Source organism: Eschscholzia californica, unplaced genomic scaffold (assembly GCF_041429995.1).
Source record: "Eschscholzia californica isolate CP2 unplaced genomic scaffold, dmEscCali1.0.p SCAF_3, whole genome shotgun sequence".
Taxonomy (NCBI): domain Eukaryota; kingdom Viridiplantae; phylum Streptophyta; class Magnoliopsida; order Ranunculales; family Papaveraceae; genus Eschscholzia; species Eschscholzia californica.
The window spans coordinates 14,830,022-14,847,397 of record NW_028238420.1 but is presented as its reverse complement, the minus strand read 5'-3'; the positions used below and the strand labels follow the sequence as shown (position 1 = coordinate 14,847,397).

At 38.6% G+C, this 17,376-nt stretch overlaps 2 protein-coding genes and 1 pseudogene across 4 annotated transcripts; 2 read left to right on the top strand and 1 right to left on the bottom strand.

The window, feature by feature from the left end:
- Positions 1 to 1,665: 1,665 nt before the first annotated feature.
- Positions 1,666 to 3,630, bottom strand: LOC147548629 (protein GRAVITROPIC IN THE LIGHT 1-like). Of its 2 annotated transcripts, XM_086671912.1 has the most exons (2): positions 2,476 to 3,420; positions 1,666 to 1,930 (listed from the first exon to the last, which is right to left on the bottom strand). In XM_086671912.1, exons 1-2 carry the CDS (start codon positions 3,221 to 3,223, stop codon positions 1,902 to 1,904), a joined length of 777 nt encoding a protein of 258 aa, XP_086528038.1. In that variant the 5' UTR covers positions 3,224 to 3,420; the 3' UTR covers positions 1,666 to 1,901. The 2 variants fall into 2 exon arrangements, with proteins under 2 accessions (XP_086528038.1, XP_086528037.1); XM_086671911.1 differs by having other exon boundaries at positions 1,666 to 3,630.
- A 4,476-nt stretch (positions 3,631 to 8,106) lies between these two features.
- LOC147548627 (uncharacterized) lies at positions 8,107 to 15,831 on the top strand (annotated as a pseudogene). Its single transcript, XR_015238331.1, has one exon. The product of XR_015238331.1 is annotated as an uncharacterized LOC147548627 (transcript).
- Positions 13,662 to 14,657, top strand: LOC147548628 (uncharacterized). The gene has a single exon (XM_086668091.1). The coding sequence runs from the start codon at positions 13,662 to 13,664 to the stop codon at positions 14,655 to 14,657; it is 996 nt and encodes a 331-aa protein (XP_086524217.1).
- Positions 15,832 to 17,376: the final 1,545 nt, after the last annotated feature.

The window sequence follows — 17,376 nt, the reverse complement described above, 5'->3', positions numbered from 1 at the left end:
AGATGTCATAGAGGAAGGTGATGTTTCTCTCATGAAGGTACACACAAATGAGAATCCCGCGGACATGTTGACTAAAGTGGTGACGTGTAGCATTGTCTGGAATTGCTATAAATCGGCTCGTGTTAAGTTGCCCGAAAGGGCGTAATGGCGACAAGATAAACTTTATGTGAAGGGTTGGTAGAACTACGGTAGACTTGATCCTATAAAAGGGTACGTAGGCAGTCATGGTCATATGGTGCAGTCGGAAGCAGATATATCTTACAAGGAGTATCCTGGTGTTCGTCCAAAACTTGAAGTGTATCAAATTGTGTACGAGGTGGAGAATTGTGAGAGGCGGTTTAGTTGGCAGTTTCCAAAACTAATAGTCGGTTTAAGCAATAGGCGGTTTGGGTTCAATTTCTAAATTTTGGCTCAATTTAGGAGTGGTGCCACCGGCTTATATTAATTATAAAAGGGGTCTTGAGTGCTTGTATTCAACATCAACAAACAACTCAACAACAACTCAAGAGCTCAATTCAATAGAGAGCTAGATAGAGTGAGAGCAAGTAAGAGAGAAATTTTGCTTATAGTTTTGAGCAGTGTTTAATTTCTCGGTTGTCGAAGATTTAGTATAGAAGGTTAATTTCTATACCGTACCATCTTGGGACGAACTTGCGGGTTGTGTGAGTCGTCTTCATCTATCCTTCAATAAAGATTTCTTGTTCGTCCGAGGACGTAGGCTTTAGGCCGAACCTCGTTAATTCTGTTCGAATTTTTAGATTTTGGCTTAGCTTTTCGATTAATTTTCATAGTCGGATCAATTTCTAGGTAGGTTCGATAGCTTCCGCGACTTTTAGTTCCAACAAAAAGAATATTCATGTTAATGTCTGTTGGTATCAAACATATCGACCCCCTGGTCAACCATGGAGTTTCATTGGTGGTGCAAACTGTGACAGATGATATCAATAAAATTAGAAAAGAAATAATTGGTGAGACTAGAAAATCTTGGGTCACGGGATGTTATAATAATCACTTTGCTCGAAATGGGACTGGATGTGCAGAGATTGGGAGAAACAAATGTTAACGTCTTTACCTCTTAGATGATGATCTAGAAATAATAGGAAAAGAAAAAGCATTTCATGGGCAGGGTATGCATTTATTAGGTCAATATGGTTTGAGTGTTTCCCATTGATCTAGTCTAGGACAATGATATACCCCACATTTTTAGACCTCCCTTTTCCTTTCCACCGACCTTGTCTGATAGGCTATCACTGCCTCTGCATCTGGTCACATCAAAATCCAAAATTATATAATAAAACTATAACTATAGACATTTGATTATTACATTTTATCTGCAATTAACTCCAAAATACCTAATCAAGAAAATTAGACTTACAAACAAAATTAATCTAGTTTAATACAAAATAGGCATTAGGAGAAAGTCAATTGGATTTTAGAGTGAATACATTGAGATTTAAGCTTCCGAAATCTTTTAATGATTTGAATATTACTCATTTGAATATTACTCGCTTATACACTTCTAAAAGAACTTATGGATCGTTTGTAGATGGAATAATCGATGTTACAGTAATTAATCGATCAGTCATTTCTCTATCCGATCAACTGTTTATTCGCATCTATACATCTCTATCTGACGTAAATTTGATCGATAAATAATTTTACAAATTTTACCAACTCGGTTACTTTATTTTATTAACAATCTAAAAAGTAGACAAATATATTACAATTTTACTCCTAAATTGATCAACCATACATTTTTTTCCCTTCCAGTCACCACAACAAAAACAAGGGAAAAATTCCAAAAACTTTACAGATCATTTCAGAATCACTACTCTTCACATGTTTCCTTTTAGCAAGTCAGGTTCTTCATCTTTTCTCCTTGGATTCTTATGTCTTCAGAATTATAATTTGGCTCCATTGATAAATAAACCTGAGATTGAATTACAGTTTTACCAATCTTGAAACCAGGAAACACTGTAAATGAAACCCTAGGATTATCAATATGGGTTTGGTGGAAACCATTTTCCACCACATTTTCCATGAAAACTTCTGAAAATCTACAATCTTTTCTTACTTGAAAGATTAATGCTTGAGGATGAAATGAGAAAGCTAAGTAATTTAAGATCCAAATCATCTTTGCCATTTCTGAAAATATATTGAAGAATTTTGTTTCTGGGTATTTCCCTGAATTTATGAGTTTTCTATGATTCAAATCACCAAAGAAAGAAAGTTCCATCTTTTGATGAACAACATCAAAATACTTCATGTTTAAAAACTTCCCAAATTCAGAATGAAGCTTGAGAATCTCTAATGGAGTTTTGGACTTCAATTTCATGAATGTTTGAAAGAATTCAATTTTTTGTTCAGTATGAGATTCTTTTGAAAAGTTTGGATTTTGAAATCCATCAAACATAACTCTGCTCACAAAAGATTCAAATGTGAAGTACTTGTGATTATCCATATGATAAATTGAACCTGGCTCGATCGATTCGACTGCTAAATCAATATCCCACCTTGACGATTCCATCTTTTCGATCATTAACCTTGTGAAGCTTCGAATCGATTTGATAGTGAGTCGAAAAACAGTGATAAAATGGGTAGGGTTTAAGCCAGAGAAGTGAAGATCATCAAGAACTGATAAATGTCCAGTTGGGTTTAATCTCTTTTGAATTAATCGATTAAGATTATCAGACTCTTCTAATTCATCTTTAAGAGATGTAATCTCACTATCTTGAAGATTCAAATGAGACTCAAAATTCTTACCCATGATTATATACGTCTTGAGAAGACTTTGTTGTTCTTGAATTTCAGCCATTAATTGAGTAATTTGAGGATTTGGGTCAATAGTTTTCTTCAAGTAAGATTGTTTTAATTCTGAAAGAACTTTAAGTTCATTAATGACTAATTCATCAGCTAATTGAACACCATCAGGATTATAAGGAGTTTGAGAAGTTTGAAGTTGAGCATAAGAAGCTTTAATGGAAGAAACACTAGCAAAAAGCTTAGATAACAGAGCTTCAATAGAAGCTTGAGTTCGAACTTTTTCATCTTCATCTTGTTCAAATGAATCAGACCCTTTAACAATAAGAACTGAATCTTTTCTGGGTTTATCTTGAAATTTAATCTTCTTGATTCTATCTGAAGTTCTAAAGCCAAGAACTTTAGTGAAGTTTCGAACTAATCCAGAAGTATTAGTAGTAGAAGAAGGTTTAACAGAATCCATCTAAGCCTGTGAGGACTGAGGAGAACAGAATCTGATAATGAGAGTGATTATTGGGTACTGGGTATCAAGTTTTTAGAGAGAGAAAGAGAGAGTAAAGAAAAAGAGAGGGAATCAAAGAAATGGGATTTGAAACAAAGGGGATGATGGATGGGTAAGATATGTTTGAAGAGAAGAAAAGAAATAAAGTGATTTTTAACTTTAACACGCTAATCGAGGAACGGTAGTGGATTTTGAGCTTTTCTTTGGGTTTATAATTTAAGATTATAAAGAAAGGACTATTAAGCGGGAAAAAGAAGAGGAATAGAAGAAGATGATGATGAAAAGGAAAGCAAGTTAGAGAGAGAGAGAGAGAGAACCGCGTTTTATTCATAGAAAGCTGTTACACAAACGACACCAACAACACAAATAAGGGCAAGATCAAGCTAAACCCAAAACACAAAACTAGTATCTTTTTAATAAATATTTAATTAAGGAATAGATACAAATTAGAGTTTTTTGTCCATTGTTTAGTGAGATAAATATATTTTAATTACTTTCTTGGAAATCAGATGGAATTGGGATGACATGATGGTTTAATAGTTTATGAATTTTTAAGACACCTACCCTTAACCCTTTGATCGAATCTTGAATGGCATTGACTAATAAAAGCATAAGTAATGTTTTTTTTAAGGTCGCGGCTTTGGGGATAAATAAAATTTTCCGGGAAATAAATTCTCGAGGGAATCCAGATTTTTTTGAAAATTCTCCAGGGAATAAATTTTTATGGGGAATACAGAATACATTTTTTTGAAAGTTCTCCTCCATCTCATCACCTCTCTCTGCCACTTCATCGACACCTCATCATCTTCTCCGGCGAAAGTCGCCGGCCGGCGACCTTCAAACATAATATTTTTTTTTTAAAAAAATTTCTCTCTCCTCTCCCTCTCTCTAATTTTTTTTTCTTTAACTCTCTCTCTTTAGAACTGTTCTAGAGAGAGAGAGAGGCCTGTTCGTGATGGAACACGAACAGATCTGTTCGTGTTCCATCACGAACAGATCTGTTCGTGTTCCATCACGAACAGATTCAGTTCGTGATGGAACACGAACAGATCTGTTTGTGTTCCATCACGAACAAATTCAGTTCGTGATGACACGAACAGATCTGTTTGTGTCATCACACGAACAGACCTCTCTCTCTAGATCTGTTCTAGAGAGAGAGAGGTAAAAAAAAAAAAAAAAGGGAGAGGAGAGAGAAAAAAATAAATTTATGTTTTGAAGGTCGCCGGCCGGAAAAATTGGCCGGCCGGCGACTTTCGCCGGAGAAGATGATGAGGTGTCGATGAAGTGGCAGAGAGAGGTGATGAGATGGAGGAGCTTTTTTTATAGCATCTTTTAAAATTAAAAGCCTCTTAGCAATAAAAAGAAACATAAAAAGTCAATCTTATTTGACTAGTTTTAAGAAAAGTCTTTATTCCCCGGAGAATTTTCTTTATTCCCCAAAGCCGCGGCCTTTTTTAATAGAAGCTTAATATTTCCTACTTTTGATATTGAATTTTAATTGATTTTATCCTACCATCTCAATCTTGACATCATTCATGCGGACACCTACATGATCCATGCTAAATTAGAGCACTCCAATCACAACACTAACACTTACATTACTGGTTTTTATGACTGCGCCTATCACAAAAACAAACTCCACCCGTGGAGAACTCTTACCGCTCTTCAGCCTGACCCAAACTCCCCCTGGATTGTTATAGGTGATTTGAACAGCATTCTTGACCCTCAGAAAAAGAATGGAGGAACTGACACCTCTATTATTCCAGAGATAAATAACGCCATTCAACATCTTGGATTGATAGACATTGGCTTCCAAGGTAACCCTTATACCTGGAGTAACAGACAATTCTCAGGTCAGTTGATTCAAGAGAGACTAGACAGAGCTCTAGCTAATGACAATTGGCTTAATAGCTTCCCTCATTCTTGTCTCACCCATCTGGACGCTATAGGCTCGGATCACAACCCGATTTACCTCAACACCCTAAAGTAGGAGAATCATCAACCTAAACCTTTCAAGTTCATTCGCACTTGGATGGATCGTCCGGATTGCCATGATTACATAGCCTCCAAATGGACCCCCAACAATCATAATCCCTCCAATAACAATATTCAATCCCACCTGTCGACGCTTAGCAAACACCTCTCTCATTAGAACAAGCATGTCTTCGGTACTATTGATAAACAAATCAATGACATTATCTTGGCTCCCCAAAACAAAAAGGATAAGAATGATATCCTTCTCCTCAACACTAAAATCGAAGAACTTTACCGATATCAGGAAAGGCTTTGCAAGGAAAAAATCGCAACAATTTCATTGTTTTGGGAGATAAAAAACACCAAATATTTCCACTCTCAAGCCATTCAACGTAGTAGAACTAATCAAAATCTTTCTATCAAAGATCCTAACGGGGACTGTCAGAAAGATATGAAGGATATTCAGAAGATTTTTCCGATCACCTTCTCGAAATCAGTACGACTTCTAACCCTGACCTCGACCCAAATATTCTTAACTTGTTTCAACCCGTTATCTCTCTGGCTCAGAATGATAGTCTGACCTCGTCTCCGGACAAAGCTGAAATAGATCAGGCCATCCATTGGCTAAAAAAAGAGGCGGCTCCCGGTCCCGATGGGTTCCGCCATTCTTCTTCCAATCTAACTGGGACACGGTTAGCCAAGACATCTATAGCTTAGTTCAGAATTTTTTCTGCACTACTGCCCTCCCACCAGACACCAATCATACCAATATCTGTCTTATTCCCAAAACTCCCATACGTCAGACTCCAGCGTACTTTTGCCCTATCAGTCTCTTAAACAATACCTACAAAAATTATTACCAAAATTATGGCAGAACGTCTAAAACACATCCTTGACCCCATCATTTATCCCTTTCAGGCTGCATATATTCGTGGTAGACAAATTTCGGACAACATCATCATAGGCCAAAAACTCATTCACTCGTACAAACAAATGAAAGGGGCCTCCGGGAACTTTGGCCTTAAATTAGACATATCTAAAGCCTTCGACATAATCGAATGGTCTTTCCTCTTCAACATCATGGAAAAACTGGGTTTCTCCGAGCACTAGCTAAAAATGATCTCTAATTGTCTTTCCACCTCCTCAGTGTATATCTTAATCAATGGTAGGCCGGGGCAAAAATTTCTTCCCACCCGTGGTATCAGACAAGGGGATCCTCTCTCCCCTTTTCTCTTTACGCTGGCTATGGAAGGTCTTAGTCGTCTTCTCTCTCTAAATTTTGGGCCAGACAAATTTTTGGGATTCCTTACGAACAACCCCAATCTTACCATTTCACAGCTCCTTTTTGCTGACGATCACATCATCTTTGGCAAGAACTTCATAGATAACATACATAACCTTAAACTTATCTTAAAGCTCTTCTGCTCGGCGTCAGGTCAAACCATCAACTATGCGAAATCAAATATCTTCTATTCCAAGAACTCTCACCCGAAATTTAAGCGCCTCATCATGCGATCTCTCAAAGTTAAATACACCTCCACTTCAGATAAATATTTTGGTGCTCAACTCTTCATTGGAGCCCAGAAAACGAAGGTCTTCCATGGTATTCTGGAGCAGATCAAGTCTAAACTCTCCATGTGGAATCATTCCTTCCTTTCCCAAGCTGGTCGCACTGTGGTTGTATCAACAATAGATGCGGTCGTTCCCCGATATTAGATGCAATGCTTCGCTATCCCTAAGGGCGTAAGCAAACGCATAGAGACTTTACAAAAGTCCTTCTGGTGGGGAAAATCTAAAGGTACATGCACCAAAGCTTGGTCGTATATCAGTCAGCCAAAAAAGCTCGGAGGTCTAGGCATTCATAAGCCTCATCTTCATAACATCGCTCTCCTCAATAAGCTGGCCGGGAGGCTTAAATATGACCCAGATGCTATTTAGGTCAAGTTCCTAAATGCTAAATACTTCCCGAACTCGGATATGCCAGGAGTAGTGATGTGGTGTGAATTCACCACCTTTATGTCACTTAATTTAAATGAGTTAGTCCATTTTATACTTTTATTTTGATTAGTTATAAACTTCTTTTGATTAGGTAAGATCTATGGAGTTGAACAAGAAAAACGGATAAAAATGGAAGAAATGGTGATCATAAGAAGTCGATGGATATTTCGGTCTTTGCTAAAAGTTAGAAGATGTAGAGAATGATGAATCACCCACTTTGGTTTCTAATGAGAAGCAAAGCCTAACATCCAAGACTCAAGAGCCCAAGAAAGAAGAGAAAAGATAAGTTTTAAGAGCACTCTTTGAGGATTTGGCCCAAGTCAAAGGAGGACCAAGTCAATTTGAGTAGGTTTTTGGTGAAAGAACAAAAGGAAAGCAAAAAATCTGACTTAGGTTTTTTTTTTTTTTTTTTATCTTCACCAAGTGCAAGTAGAGGGTTGATCAAAAGGCTGGAGGAGGGAGAAGAGGGGGGCGGTTTTGGTTGTTGAAAGAGAGGTGTTTTTTTTGCTGGTTTTAGTGTGGGCGGATTGAAGGTTTTAGTGGGTTGATGGGTTAGGCTGGATTTGGTGGAAGAAGCGGCTATTTGGGAAATTCAAATAGTTGGTTTGGTAATTGAATAAAGGGTGGATTTGAAAAGATAAACAGTAGGTAGTTTGGTTGGGTTGGTGGTTATAAAAGTGGGTGATTTTGGAGGACTTGAAATCGTGATTTTGAAAGGATTTTGGAGGCGGTTTTCGGTGAAAGAAGAAGGTTGTTTTGGCTGGGAAGTAGGGTACGTTTGGCTTGATTTCTTAGCAAGAAAATCATTCTTCTTTAAGGGTCTGTTTGGCTACATCAGAGATTGAATTTCCAGCAGCTTTCAAACCCCATTTTCTCTCTTGTTCTTCCATTTTTACTTGTTCTTTATCTTATTCAACTACTCCAAAAGCATATTAACTTGTGTTAAGTTACTTTTGTCAACTCATTTTGTGATTCTTAGTGTTTCAAATTATAAAATCATGTGTGTGGTTTCTTCTCTAACTTTGAATCTCGATATTTGCTTGAACATGAGTAGCTAATTAACTTGTTGAGGTCTAGGGATGAAATCTTGATATGTTTATGTATGTGTTTGTTTGATTAGATTAGTATGTTTGATATCTCTATCATGTTAGGTTAATCGGTTAAACTTGTTTCATGTCTTATGTCAAGCATATGTCATATAGTTACTTGTTAATCGATCTTTCCGATCTAGACTCGATATTAATGGAATATGATGACCCTTTGACTAGTTATGACCATTAGGTATATCTAGCACTTAGAGCATCTAATTTAGAGTCGAGAAGACTCAAACTTGATAATCGACCCAAACAAGCATCGACGCAAATATATCTCGATGGATTCCCGAATCCTTAACCTCTCTCATATTTAGAATAAAACCCTAGTCTCCCAAGAATCTTTAGTTAATAGTTCAAGTTTACGTATTTCTCTTCTATTTCTTTTTGGTCAATGCCTAATTAAAACTCCCCTCTTTACTTTATTTTTTTCTGTTTATTTTGTTAGTCATCCTTTCATACAAAAATTCCTATTACTTGTTCCGATTTAGGTTTTAGTCACTTTAATCCTCTTTAGCTTGTATTTTAGTTACACTTGCCGTCTCGTGGATCGACCCCGATTTTACCGGGTACTACTTGATACCTCCGCTTGGGTTTGCAACCTTTTCGGGTGCATCAAGTTTTTGGCGCCGCTGCCGGGGATAGCAACGTGTAGCTTAGATATAAGTATTATTTTCTTTTATCCTAGATTCTAATTAGTTTTGTTTGCTTTGTGTTTTTCAGAAAAACAAAAATAACAAAAAGAGATCGAAAGGAAGAAGTTTGGGGATTTCGGAGGAAAGTGGAAACCCGACTTCAAAATCAAACAACAAAGGGGGGTAACGAAGTTCTATCTTTCATATTGTCTGACTATTGTGTGTGTTTGTGCGTGCATTTTGTTCTCTCTTTTTGTGCATGAATAGTTGGATTAGGAATTGTCATAATCGTTTAGAGAGGAACATAGAGTTTGGCAGCACGTCTGAGTCTGACCACAACAATCATCGGTCGGACACTATGGAGGACCAAGAGAGCACACATGGTAGTGAGGGTCATGAGATGAACCCTCCTATGAGGAGCTTGAGAGATTACTTGCAACCCGACCGAACTAGTCAACCATCTTGCATTGTCCTTCCTATGCATGTTGGCAACTTTGAGATTAAGCATGGTGTGATTAACTTACTCCCTAAGTTCCATGGCTTAGAGTCTGAAAGCCCGTACCTTCATCTGAAGGAATATGACGAGGTCTGCTCGACACTCCGACTCGATGGAGTGCCCGAGGACATCGTTAAGCTTAAGCTATTTCCTTTTTCATTAAAGGAAAGAGCTAAGCAATGGCTTCATTCTCTACGCCCTAGATCAATAGGGAGTTGGAAAGAGATGACCACACACTTTCTTAAGAGATTTTTTCCCACTCATAAAACGAACACATTGAGACGGAGCATCATGAACTTTTCACAAAAGGAGCATGAGTCGTTTTATGAGTATTGGGAAAGATTCAAAGAGCTCATAAATTCTTGCCCACATCACGGTTATGAGGTGTGGAGGGTTATCAATTTCTTCTATGATGGTCTATCCTCCACCCAAGCACAACTTGTAGAAATGATGTGTAATGGGGAATTTATGAGTAAAGATCCCGAGGATGCTTGGGATTATTTCGATCACTTGGCGGAAAATGCCCAAAGTTGGGACATATCCGACACAAATGATCGAAGTAAATCCAAGGCTCAAACGAGCTCAAGGGGAGGGATGTACCTTTTAAATGAAAGTGATGATGTGCATGCAAAGTTAGCCAATTTGACTAAACAGGTGGAGGCCTTAAAGGTGCAAAAGGTTAATGTTGTTAGAGCACCGGAAGCTCGTATAGTTGTTTGTGATGTTTGTGATAGCATGGACCACTCCACTAGAGATTGTCCTTTGTTGGTCCATGAACAAGCAAATGCCATGAACAACTACAAAAGGCCATTTAGCTCGCCTTATTCTGACACTTATAACCCGGGTTGGAAGAACCATCCCAACTTGAGTTGGAAGAATGGTCCTACTGCAAATGATGTGCATAATCATCAAGGTCCCTCATCAAGCAATGCTTATGTGCCACCTCCACGGAGGAACCTTGAGGATCCAATCCATGTAATGCTTCAGAATCATGAGCAAATGTTGCAAGGCCTTCGAGAGAGTATGGTTAGAATTGAGGCAAGGTTAAGTGTGGATGAGAAAGGCAAACTACCTTCTCAAACTCAAGAAAACCCTAGGGGAAACGGTGAGAGTAATACATCTGACCCTAGGGTTGCACATGTTAAGGCAGTTACCACTCTCAGAAATGGCAAAACGATTGGACAAGATGATCCTATGAGGGTTATTGAACCTGAGGAGCTTAACCAATCTGAGGGTAGTAGTGGCCATAACAAGGCATCCGACAAAACCTCAAGGCCTAACCACATTCCTAAGCCTAGTGTGCCTTTCCCTGAGAGATTGGTCTCTACTCAACCAATGAAAGATAATACTGATATCCTTGAGATCTTTAAGCAAGTTAAGATCAACATTCCTCTCTTGGATGCAATTAAGCAAATTCCTACTTATGCAAAATTCTTGAAGGATCTTTGCACTATGAAGAGGAAACATCATGTGAAGTCTAGAGCTTTCTTGGCTAAGAATGTGAGTGCCATCATTAAGGAGAACCTCCCACCTAAATATAAGGACCCTGGATCCCCACCATTTCATGCACTATAGGGGCGACTCACATTAAGCAGGCACTCCTTGATTTAGGTGCGAGTGTTAATCTTCTACCTTATTCGGTCTATGAGCAATTGGGCTTAGGTGAAATAAAACCCACCAAAGTAGTTTTACAACTTGCCGATCGCTCGATTAAGATGCCGAGAGGGGTGGTTGAGGATGTTTTGGTCCAAGTAGATAAGTTCTATTTTCCAGTAGACTTCTTTATCTTGGACACAAAACCAGTGATGAATGGTGAATCTCAAATTCCAGTCATTTTAGGTAGACCTTTCCTTGCAACATCACAGGCTTTAATTGATTGTAGGAGTGGTGCTATGAAACTCTCATTTGGTAATATGACTCTTATGGTTAACATTTTCAATTCTTGCAAGCATCCTATTTCTGATTATGATGAGTTTGATGTTGATTATGATGAGTCTGATGTTCAGGAGTTGCACATGATTGAGTCTTTTGTTCAGGGTGGCCTTGCTTTAGGTACCCAAGACCCATTTGAGACTAGTCTTATGAATTGCTTTACGTTTGATGATGAGATAACTATATCAGAAATGAACTCTCTCATGGATTCGACACCTTTATTGGACACGGAGATGTGGAAGGTTAGATTTGAGTCACTTCCAATCAATGAGCCTAAACCACAACCGTCTTCAAAAGAGTTTCCGAAACTTGATTTGAAGCCCTTACCGAGTGAATTGAAATATTCATATTTGGGCCAAGAGCCATCATTTCCGGTTATTATCTCATCACAACTAACCAATTCACAAGAATGTAGTCTATTGGAGGTCTTAAGAGACCACAAAGGGGCCCTCGGTTGGACTATTGCCGACCTAAAAGGGATTAGCCCCACTGTGTGTACCCATAGAATCCATCTTGAGGATGATGCCAAACCTTCACGTGAGGGTCAACGAAGGTTGAACCCCCACATGAAAGAGGTTGTGAAGGCAGAAGTCCTCAAGCTATTAGAGGTCGGGATCATCTATCCCATCTCTGATAGCAAATGGGTGAGTCCGACTCAAGTTGTGCCTAAAAAGTCTGGAATTACCGTAGTCGAAAACGAGGCCAATGAACTAATCCCGACTAGGAAGGTCACGGGATGGAGAGTGTGTATCAACTATCGGAAGTTGAATTCGATGACGAGGAAGGACCATTTCCCCTTACCGTTCATCGATCAGATCCTTGAGAAACTTGCCGGTCATCCTTATTACTGCTTTCTAGATGGATATTCGGGGTACAAGATTGAGATTGATGAGCGAGATCAAGAAAAGACTACTTTTACATGTCCCTTTGGAACGTTTGCATATCGTCGTATGCCATTTGGGTTATGTAATGCCCCTGCGACGTTCCAAAGACTCATGTTGAGTATCTTTTCTGATATGGTGGGCCAGTACCTAGAGGTATTTATGGATGACTTTTCTCTCTTTGGTGATTCTTTCGATGTGTGTTTGCATAATTTGAAATGTGTGTTGAATTGTTGCATTGAAATGAATCTTGTATTGAATTGGGAGAAATGTCATTTTATGGTCTCAAAGGGAATTGTGTTAGGTCATGTGGTGTCATCTAGTGGACTAGAAGTTGACCGTGCCAAAATAGAATTGATTTCGCACTTGCCTATACCTAAGAGTGTGAAAGACATTAGGTCTTTTCTAGGACATGCAGGGTTCTATAGACGATTCATCAAGGACTTTAGCAAGATATCTAGGCCTTTATGTGCTCTTTTGTCTAAAGAGAAAGATTTTGTATTTGGTGATGAATGTATGAAGGCCTTTGATACTCTTAAGACCTTGTTGACCACGACACCGATTATTCAGCCACCCGATTGGTCTATACCATTCGAGGTGATGTGTGATGCCAGCGACTATGCCCTTGGTGCGGTGTTAGGCCAAAGAAAAGACAAGCTACCATGTGTCATTTATTATGCGAGTAAAACTCTTAATGAGGCACAACTCAACTACTCCACCACGGAGAAAGAGTTGTTATCAGTTGTTTTCGCATTAGACAAGTTTAGGTCATACTTAGTAGGATCTAAGGTTGTTGTATACACAGACCATGCAGCCCTGAAATATCTTTTATCCAAGAAAGATGCTAAGCCACGATTGATTAGATGGATTCTTCTTTTGCAAGAGTTCGATTTAGAGATAAAAGATAAGAAGGGGTCTGAAAATGTGGTAGCTGATCATTTGTCTAGGCTTGTTACCCATAGCACTATAGAGGCTATACCAGTGACCGAGACATTTCCCGATGAGCAGTTGTTTGAGGTCTCTTTAGCTTCACAGTGTCCTTGGTATGCAGATATTGCTAACTACTTTGCTGTAGGACATGTGCCTTCTCAGTGGAGTGCTCAGGACAAGAAGAAATTCTTTGTCGAGGTGCGAAACTTCATTTGGGATGAACCGTTGTTGTTTAAGTATTGCCCTGATCAGATTATCAGACGATGTGTCCCAGAATGAGAACAAAAAGGTATACTTAATTTTTGTCATTCTGAGGCATGTGGAGGTCACTTCTCTGGTAAGAAGACTGCCTTTAAGATCTTGCAATGTGGTTTCTATTGGCCTTCAATTTTTAAGGATGCATATCAATTTTGCAAAGCATGTGATAGATGCCAAAGAGTAGGATGCATGACCCGTAGAGACATGATGCCCCTTAACCCTATATTGATTGTTGAGTTATTTGATGTTTGGGGTATTGACTTTATGGGCCCTTTCCCTTCTTCTTTTGGTTATGTGTATATCTTAGTTGCAGTTGATTATGTATCTAAATGGATGGAAGCAGCCCCATGCAAGGATAATAGCCATAGGGTGGTCATAAAGTTCTTGAAAGAACACATTTTTGCTCGATTTGGCACCCCTAGGGCTATTATTAGTGATGGAGGTAGTCACTTTTGCAATAAACCATTTGAAAGCTTGATGCGAACATATGGAATAACGCATAAAGTGGCTACCCCCTATCACCCTCAGACAAGCGGGCAAGTGGAAGTGTCTAATAGAGAGATAAAACGTATTTTACATAAGACGGTAAACCCGAATCGCAAAGATTGGTCCTTAAGACTAGTTGATGCTTTGTGGGCATATAGGACAGCTTTTAAGACCCCTTTAGGAATGTCCCCTTTCCGCCTTGTGTATGGCAAGGCATGTCATCTACCAGTAGAGTTGGAACATAAGGCATATTGGGCCATAAAACGGCTCAACTTTGACTTAGACAAAGCAGGTGCTAGGAGGAAGCTTGATCTTAATGAGCTTGAAGAGATTAGGAATGAGGCTTACACGAGTGCCAAGATTTATAAGAGTAGAATGAAGGCCTTTCATGATAAACGAATTCTTAGGAAGACGTTTGAACCTTTAGACAAAGTTCTTCTCTATAACCCTAGGCTCCATTTATTTCCCGGTAAACTCAAGTCTCGTTGGACTGGCCCATATATTGTGAAGACCGTGTTCCCTTACGGTACCGTTGAGATCGAGGATCCCAAAGATGGCAATTCTTTTAAAGTGAATGGCCAACGGTTGAAGCCATTTTTGGACCTTGAAGACCCAGAGGTTGAGACTACCCCATTGGTTGATCCGGTGTACCAGGATCAATCTCCCTCTCATGTTGGTCAATCTTGTACATCAAGGTTGACCCCCCTCTCATAGTCAGACCTCTCGGAGTCGATGTTTGTGGGTATCATCTCTGGAAACCCTCCACGAGACAAAACTCGTGCTCTCGTGCTCACGAGAGACTCAAAGGCTAGTTGCATAGCTTGATGCAATCGAGTGATCCCGCGTGAGTGGTCATTTTTATATGGTCATGCTTATGCTTCATTCTTATTCTATTTATTGATGTGTTAGGAGTGTTTCTCAATTTGTATACTTTTGGGATGTGGTTCGTTCCAAGTTTGGGGATGGCGTTGGGCTCATCATCAACTTGGAACTCGAATACACAAGTCTTGGTAGTATTATCTTTTATCTCCTTCGGCTATGGTAATATCCTTCCACTCTTCTCTTTAACTTATTGTACCTCTTATATTTTAGTGAACATATGCTTAGAACATTGAGGACAATGTTAGTTTTAAGTTTGGGGATGGGGATACGACCTTTTGGTCGCATGACATCATGACCTTAGATTTCAAAAGACATGAGGGTTCAACAAATTGACCAAATTTGAAAATTTTTGGGTAGATTTGGTATGCCTCTAGTGGTATTTTTAAGTATGTTGATACATGTGGTTCTTTCCTGATAAATCTTATGCATGCTCTTAGTCTTTTCATGAATGTTAAGTCCTTTGGTGTTGGTGTCTTATCATGTGAGTAGCATCTTAAGGAAGAAGGAACACTTCTAAGTGACCTAAAATAGTCATTAGTGGAGACTTCAACCCATGTGAGATATCTAAGCCTTTCTATTGCTTTTGAGTGTACTCTTCCGCGCTAACTCCGAGTAGAATGAAGAGCTACTCAACTTCGCAACTTTCAAAAGAGCTTAGACGATCTCATGAGCTCAACTTCCTTAGCCACTAGGAGTGACATCAGGATAGCGAATAAACCTTACTCTTGTAGTCCATGAAGCCCGATAATAGTGTCAACTTTAGGGAAACGGATACTCCACCATCCATTCATCATATTACTCCCGAGAATGAAGGCATGAAAAGTAAAGAAGAAAGAATGTGAAAGCAAAGTGTGAAAGTAAAGGTGATTTGTTGAGAATACTAGTTTGTACTTTTGTGTTTGGTGTTTGGTTATGTGTGTAAAAAAAAAGAGAAAAGAGAAAGAAAAAAAAAAGAAAAAAAAAAGAGAAAAAAAAAGAAAAGAAAAGAAAAATAAAAAGAAAGAAAGTTGTTTTTGTGTAAAAGTTCATGTGGACTTTTGAGTGTTTATGTAAGTGTTTGGAATAAATAAAGTATTCAAAGCAAAAAAGTCAAGTTAAAGGTTGTTTGAGTGTTCTTTTATCATTGAAGGCGTCGACATTCTCGGGATTTCATCATCTTCCATTCCATCACTTGTATCCATTTACCTTTAGGAGGCATTATTAGAGGGTAGAGTGGGTGAGAAGGGTGAGTGAGCTTCCCCATTCCGTTAGTGGTTATTTCCATTCCTAAGAGATCATTTCGTTTTAGAACTTGATATCCTCATTTAATTTTTGTATATGTTGAGTTTACTTTATTCCATGCTCACATATGAGAGTAAACCATTATAATTCGTTTTTGAGTGATTTCATGTTTAAGAGCATATGACCGTGAGGCCAAAGTCGAGGCGAAATGTGCTATGATAGGAAACAAGGTTTTGTTACTTTAGACTTGGATGATGCTCATGATGATGGGACGCTTGCACTTGAGTATGAAACTATTAGTGAGGAGACTCTTAGCATGCTTTTCTGTTTATTGGTTTGATTCATATGTTTAACATACTTAAGTCTCTCGCTTGTTGATCATCACCTTATTTGCATCGATAGTTGGACTTTTATGTCTTTTGGAAATCTAGAATTTTGTGGGTGTATTCACTGGAAACCCTCACGAGACGACACTCGTCCACTAGAGGTAACCTAGGGGTTTAACGGCTTGTTGCATACGCTAAATGCAACCGGGATCCCTCCGAAAGTGAGTTAGGATTTTACTTTATTGTTTTGTTTTATTCATTTGCTCGAGGACTAGCAAACTTTAAGTTTGGGGATGTTGATGTGGTGTGAATTCACCACCTTTATGTCACTTAATTTAAATGAGTTAGTCCATTTTATACTTTTATTTTGATTAGTTATAAACTTCTTTTGATTAGGTACGATCTATGGAGTTGAACAAGAAAAACGGATAAAAATGGAAGAAATGGTGATCATAAGAAGTCGATGGATATTTCGGTCTTTGCTAAAAGTTAGAAGATGTAGAGAATGATGAATCACCCACTTTGGTTTCTAATGAGAAGCAAAGCCTAACATCCAAGACCCAAGAGCCCAAGAAAGAAGAGAAAAGATAAGTTTTAAGAGCACTCTTTGAGGATTTGGCCCAAGTCAAAGGAGGACCAAGTCAATTTGACTAGGTTTTTGGTGAAAGAACAAAAGGAAAGCAAAAAATCTGACTTAGGTTTTTTTTTTTTTTTTTTTTTATCTTCACCAAGTGCAAGTAGAGGGTTGATCAAAAGGCTGGAGGAGGGAGAAGAGGGGGGCGGTTTTGGTTGTTGAAAGAGAGGTGTTTTTTTTGCTGGTTTTAGTGTGGGCGGATTGAAGGTTTTAGTGGGTTGATGGGTTAGGCTGGATTTGGTGGAAGAAGCGGCTATTTGGGAAATTCAAATAGTTGGTTTGGTAATTGAATAAAGGGTGGATTTGAAAAGATAAACAGTAGGTAGTTTGGTTGGGTTGGTGGTTATAAAAGTGGGTGATTTTGGAGGCA